Genomic DNA, 7,166 nt, shown 5'->3' on the forward strand with positions numbered 1-7,166 from the left:
TTCATAAGTGCTTAGCACCATATAAGGAAATTTATAAAGATCTTTTAACTAGAAGCAAGCAATCTAAAATTACATACACTTTTTGCAAAAGGTAAAGCATGAATCTGAAAATAATGCAGAAAAATGCTGGGAGGATAACGATAACTTGCCAAAAATAAAACGCTCTCGGTTAATAGTGCTTTTAGTGATGACAAAGAAAACATTGTTTATATTAATATGTATCACTTAAGAAAATTTTAATAAAGATATTTATCTTAATTATGAAAATATACTAGCATGTTTTTTTAATTTTTGGAACCTAACCCTCCTTTTCGTACTAGTTCTTTGTTTCGCATAACACGGATTCGCATAACACGGCAATTTTTTGGAACGTAACTACCGTGTTATATGGGGTTACCTGTATTTCAAATAAATAACTTTAAAAAATATGATTAAAAATTGCAGCCTGGCAATGACATTGTGACAATGTCACAATAAATAATTGTTTGTTCATATATATTTTGTTACAATTTTCAAAAAAAATCAAAATTATCACATTTCTCATTAGTACCATGTTTCCCCGAAAATAAGACAGTGTCTTATATTAATTTTTGCTCTGAAAAGTGCGCTAGGTCTTATTTTCAGGGAATGTCTTATTTTTTCCAGGAAGAAGAATTCACATTTATTATTGAACAAAAAAATTCCCAAGTCGAACTTAGACGAGAGTGACGTATATCTGGTGTCTCGAACTGTCGCCTTTTTATAGCGTCAACATCGGATTCGATGACCAATTAGTGCTTACTGAACCGTAGCACTATGCAAATGTGATGTGACGTGATTCCCGGCCGACCAATTAGCCATCACCAGCCGTAACGTTATGCAAATCTGTGATTCTTAAGCCATAGTCTTATGCAAATCATGCCGTGTGGCGTAATTGTCTGATGATCAATCAGTGGCTGTACTTTCAAAAAGCCAACGGCCAATTTCAACCATATGTCGATGATCGTTAAGACTAAAAAAAACTTCGCTAGGTCTTATTTTCAGGGGGAGGTCTTATATTTCGCAATTCAGCAAAATCTGTGCTAGGTCTTATTTTCTGCGGATGTCTTATTTTCGGGGAAACACGGTATCAATACATGTTATTGTGGCAACATTGTAACTATAAATAACCAGTAATAAAACACTTTTATTCTGTAAAATCCAACATTGAAGGTGGCTTTGGTTTTTTATAGCTTCTTTCACTATTGTGATTTTTGTATTTTAACATTATTTTAACTTCATAGTAAAGAAGGTTTAGCTGAATGGTTTTCAAAAATGAAAATAAAAACAAAATAAATGAAGTTATAAAAATATTAAAAATATAATTTTTTCAATAACCAAGCACCTGTGAATCAAGCTATTTGGCAGTCAAAACTTCAAAAACAGAACCTGACAAGAAATTAATTAAGCTTAGGCCAGATTTATTCAATTTTTGTTAAAAACAACATTAATTATTGATCAATAAAAAATATATAAAACAATGGAATCGGTGAAATTTCTAAAAATATAATTATATTTTTAACATTAATTACAAAAATACAAATAAAAATAAGAATATGCTTTATATAATTAATTATCTTTGAAATTGTTTCCAAATATTGAGAAATTAATAAAATACTTGTGGAAAAAAGTAGGAGATAGGCTTTAACAATGTTTAGGAGTTTTATCATCATTTATTCCTTTCTATTTTAATTTCTTAGAGAATCATTTCTATTTGAATTCTTCTTAAACTCTTTCTGTTTTGTAGGCACTAAAAAGACTTTTTATCCGCACCCATTGTTGGTTCAGCCAGGCACACAACGACACTAAGCAGTGAAGGACAGGGTGTAACATATCTGGGACAGACTACTCCCAAAAAAATTCTTAGGGTTTTTTCAACTGTGCATATTTGGTCTGGATCCACCATAGTAGTAAGCTGATACTCAGCCATCCAGCCAACTGTATTTGAATTAAGATTTAAAAATTTTTTTATTTGGTTTGATTGAATATGGCAAAGCAACACATGGATGGTATGATAAGAGAGTGCCTTGTTAAGAAAGGAAAAAAGAGGGATAATAATTATTATTATTGTTACTATTGTGATCTATGTAATTTTAATATATTTTTAATTCTGCTATATGTGTTGTGGGTATTTCCCACAGATGGCTCCAAGTATAAAAATAGAACTGTCTTTTGTGTCTGACCTACCTTTCTTTGTGTGTACAAGAATAGGACATGTACTCAATAAAAGCTCTGTAGTAAAGTAGTAAAATATAGTTTTTTGCCCCTAAAATGTACAAAATCTGAACATGCCTCTCAGGAGAACTTTCTACGAAAAAACTCCTGTTGGTTAGGTGGCCAGCCCATTGTTTAGGAGCAAACCTGAGACCACTTACAAATGTTCAATGATTTTTATCTACTCAACCACTGGTAGACATTTTTGTATGTATATAATTAGTTTGTATGCAAATTAAAGATTTAGTTTGATTATTTAACAGGTTTTAATACAATCCAATATTTGCCATCCTTCTAACTGAGTCACTGACTATTCAGTGTCAGTTATGCCACTGATTAAGTGAAAAGGATGAATAAAATTTTCACTAAATAACACTATTTTACAAATAAATTATATATGATCAAATTATTTCAGATATAAAATGCTTACTTTCAGGTAGCCAACTGTTCAATTTCCCCCCACAAAGGAATGTTGAACATAAAGGTCTCCTAAGGAACATGAAGCTGTCCTAAAATAGGACAAAAACATTCCTTCATGAAAAATTTAAACAGTTGGCTACCTGACAGTAAGCACTTTATACCTGAAATAATAATATGGAGCCAGAAACACAAGTTAATATTTCATAAACAAATTATTTTATGAAAAAGAAAATTTTAAATTTATTACATGAACTAATTTTTGTCAGCATTTTTTATTTGAATTCATTGTTTAAAACAAGTCTTCCCTTATAAGACAACACTTTGAAGTGTTAATAGCAGAGAATTTCCACAGTTCCAAAGTTGCAAAATTTTTGGAATAGACAGTGGCTAGTCAAGGAGACTATTTTGAAAGCAATTAATTCACATTTGTATTAAATTTAATCAATTTGTTACATACAAGCATTTACCATATGTTTTGCTTACATCTTAAAAAGGTATGAGAAAAGATGCCCTGATGATATGCCATGTGTACAATTTGAGGGTAAAGTAGTGCAGAAATGAGAAAGATAGAAAAATTTTTTGAAAAAACAAAGATGTAATATAGAATGTGAAATGAAAAAATATAATGGATAGGACCTCATAGTGAATTGAGAGATCATTAAAATGAGGAAATATTTCAGATAAATCAAATTAATTGTAGATGGAGAGGTAGGTACAGAATGAAATTAACAGCTGAATATGAACAAGATCAAAACAATTGGCAAACAATATTGAAATGAAATATAACAGAAAAATACCAGGTAAATTAAACAGTAAAATTTAACTTCTGAGAACTGCTTATTAAGATAATCAAACAAGCTTTCTTTAATTTCAAAACATCTTTGGCTCAAATTGATCCCATGATATACAAACTTGCCATATGCAGTTTCAGATTTATGCTATTGGCAAGCGCCAAATCTGACAGAGGACGCTGTTTTTGAGCCAAGATGGCTGCCGAAACAAGTAAAAAACCGACCATGTGTTTGTTCAGTGTCTGAGCCAATTCATTTTCTATTGGTGACAACTACTGCAAGGACCAAATGGAGAACAAATCATTGAATTTATGTCAAATTCTAGACTATATTGGCAACAGGAAACGCTGTCTTATAGAAGGTGAAGCCGTTTTGGATATATGAGACATACACACACACACACAAAACATATCAGTAATGTGTGCTACAAACTTTTGACTGGCCTATGTTGTATAAGTGCTAAATAACTCAGCAGAATAGCCTTCAGATTGGCACTAATTTTAACTATTATGATAAATAAAACTGTTTTTATATTGGAACATGGTGTATACTGCTTAAAATATTTAAATACTTCTCATCTGTTAACGTGTAACAAACATGCTATCACATGTTTACAAAAACCAGACAGCCCCACTTTGCACATGCATTCTCCCTGTAATTGAGATGTATTAAAATGCCAATATCTGAGATTGCAACACTAAAGCAACAACACGAACTTCGGTGTTGTTGTTAGAGTTTAATCCACAAAATATGATGTGCCCAGCATCCAAAAACAGCTTCACCTTCTACAAGACAACGTTTCCTGTCGCCGATATACCGATAGTCTAGAATTTGACATAAATTCAATGATTTCTTCTCCATTTGATCCTCGCAGTAGTCGTCACCGATAGAAACTGAATTGGCTCAGGCACTGAACAAACACATGGTCGGTTCCTTACCTGTTTCGGCAGCCATCTTGGCTCAAAAACAGCGCCATCTGTCGAATTTGGCACTTGCCAATTAAAAAAAAAAAAAAAAGGAAAATGCATAAAATAAAAATTCTTATTTCTTAACTAAATCCACACCATTTTTTAAAGTGCACAAAGTCTCACATCATCTTGCCCATTCATGTTTATTCTCATTCTCAGAAAGCATTACTGTGACTCATTTTTCTTTTGCACTAATCATTATCTGACTGTTTGGTTACAGTCAGATGACCTGCCAAATTATTGGGCTAAATAAGGCTATGTAAATAATTAGATATGAAGTAATTTGTCAAATTACTTCTTATCTAATTATTAATTTTGCCTTATTATAATTATTCCAATAATTTATCAGATTGTCTGGCTTTAATCAAAAAATAGGTTTGTGAAGTATTATATATATATATATAAACCATCATTATGGTTACCTTAATAGAATTCTTCAAAGATTTATTAAGATTTATTACCTCTAGTGCCAAGTTTCATTGATTACAAAAGGTAAAATTTATAGAAATGCATTAAGATTAGCAACGGCTTATGAAGTGAAAATCTTGCTACTTAAAATAGAGAAAAACTAGATAAAAATAAGAGGGGAAAACAGTTTGGAAAACAAGTGTGTGAGGGATTAAAACTCTACATAGAAATAAAATAAGCTGATGGAAGAATTGAGTAACATATTATAGTAAATTACAAAATATATTGCATTAACTTATTATAATACATAATTTTAAATTAACTACATAAAAATGTATTTTATAAAATATTAAAAGAAATAAATAAATAATTAAACTTAATAAAGGAAAATATATATTTTGTATTTTACTAAACTCATGTTGTCATAGAAAAGCAATGAAAATTTTTTTTCTCTCTTATGTATTTATTCTGTTTACTTACAATTTTCATTAGAGTGACTGATGGAATGTTCAGAATAAATAAAAAAAAGCAAAATCTAAAAATAAAGACTAAAATGACTACATTTCCTTAATTTTATATTAAAAGAATAGTAACCCTTACTTACATATTTTATCTGGCCAAAACATAGGAAAGAATATTTGTTGTCAGTATGACTTGAAATTTTTTATTTCTATTCTCATTTTGTTTGTCACAACAGGAACTTTATGCTGGAATTACTCAATACTAATAATACAAACACAACAAAAGATTTCTTTCTTTAAAGAAAGCAGGGAATTTTCAGATCATCACATTAAGAAAATAAACACATTTTGATGATTTTGATACTAGATTAAGTAAAATTTACAATTCTTGTATATTTCACAATTTATTATGAAAATTAGCTCTCTTGAAATATAATGCATTATTTTCTTATAAAAATATGATGAACTACAATATGCTTAAACAATAATTTTGAAAAAAATTATAAGTATATTACAATCAACTCCCAACTTTAATAAATATAATGCAAATGAGACAGAATTACTGTATATAAATATTGCAAACAGAATATACAGGGTGTTTATAAATGAATGGTGCAGTTTTATAAATTAATAATAAATCTATTTATTACCTTAATCTCGGGCATTGACTGAGTTTATGTACCGTCAATGCCTGTGTCCCTTGAGAAACTGGGTGATCGGATAAAGAATGCACTGCAGACCATCACGGAGGACATGCTACACCGCGTATGGGAAGAATTTGATTACCATGTAGATGTGTGTCGTGTGACCATGGGTGCACATATTGAAGGATTGTAATTAATGCATAAAAAACTTGGACAGTTGCCACTGCTTATGCTGTAAGGTTTGCTCATATAAGGTAATAAATAGATTTATTATTAATTTTTAAAACTGTGCCATTCATTTATAAACACCTTGTATTATTATTAGAAAATAAAAATCATTATAGCAAGTTTAATTCATATAAGCAGTATATTAACTAATATATTATTCAATTAAAATATGTATTTTAAACATAAATTCAAACCAATTCTTTATAAATAAATTTGTATTGTTAAAATTAAATCTTATTTAATTAATAGAAGTCCATAATGGATATTTCTTCTTGAATATAAAAGTTGATCAAGATTAACACAACTATAGTCATCATCAACAATTACATATGATATTCTTATGTATGTAAAGGAGATATGTGTATATCTCTTAAGTTCATTTGAAAATAGTCAAGAATTGTATTATTTTGATTAAATTTAAAAAAAAAAAAAAATCTTAAAAAAAAAATTCTGCAATTAAGATATATGAGCTTAAAAATTTTAATGATTAAAAATATAATTTAAACAAAAATTGAATAAATGTTGTGTGTGTTGTGAAGAATAACTGATGTGAAACTGAAGTATTGAATAATTACATTATATATATATATATAAATGGACGCGTGTGTCCCTATATTTCACTTTTCAGCCAAAACTACACATCGCACATGAATGGTGTTTGTATGTGGTAGTAGCTCCAAGTCTCCATTCGTGCACTATGGTGGTTGAGTCTCAATATCTATAAGGGTGCGGGAGATATGGGATTGAAAGTGGTTGAAAGTGGAAGATTTTCTATTTCAATTTTAAAAATTTTCGAATTTGAATTGATTCGATTATAGAACGATTGTAAACATTCCAGAAAATTGATCAAATTGAAAATAGTTCATTTGACTGGACATAAAAATTCTCTAATTAGTCTGGAAACGGGGGACCTAATTCTTGCATTCTGTGAAAACGGGTAAGATTGGCTATAATGTAATTATCTTAATCTTCACTATCGTTACTTTTTGCCCAGCGAAGCGGGACCTTGCAGCT

The 7,166-nt window shown here is 29.7% G+C and overlaps 1 protein-coding gene across 1 annotated transcript in view; it reads right to left on the reverse strand.

Moving 5' to 3' along the window:
- Positions 1–7,166, reverse strand: part of LOC111642286 (oxysterol-binding protein-related protein 1-like) — a 190,167-nt gene that overhangs the window by 96,432 nt on the left and 86,569 nt on the right. Inside the window, exon 12 of the mRNA XM_023388617.1 lies at positions 3,450–3,590. Coding sequence (XP_023244385.1) covers positions 3,450–3,590 — 141 coding nt within the window. The remainder of the gene's footprint in view (positions 1–3,449; positions 3,591–7,166) is intronic.

The sequence above is a fragment of the Centruroides sculpturatus genome, unplaced genomic scaffold, assembly GCF_000671375.1.
Source record: "Centruroides sculpturatus isolate CEXI.00-Female unplaced genomic scaffold, Cexi_2.0 scaffold751, whole genome shotgun sequence".
Taxonomy (NCBI): Eukaryota; Metazoa; Arthropoda; class Arachnida; order Scorpiones; family Buthidae; genus Centruroides; species Centruroides sculpturatus.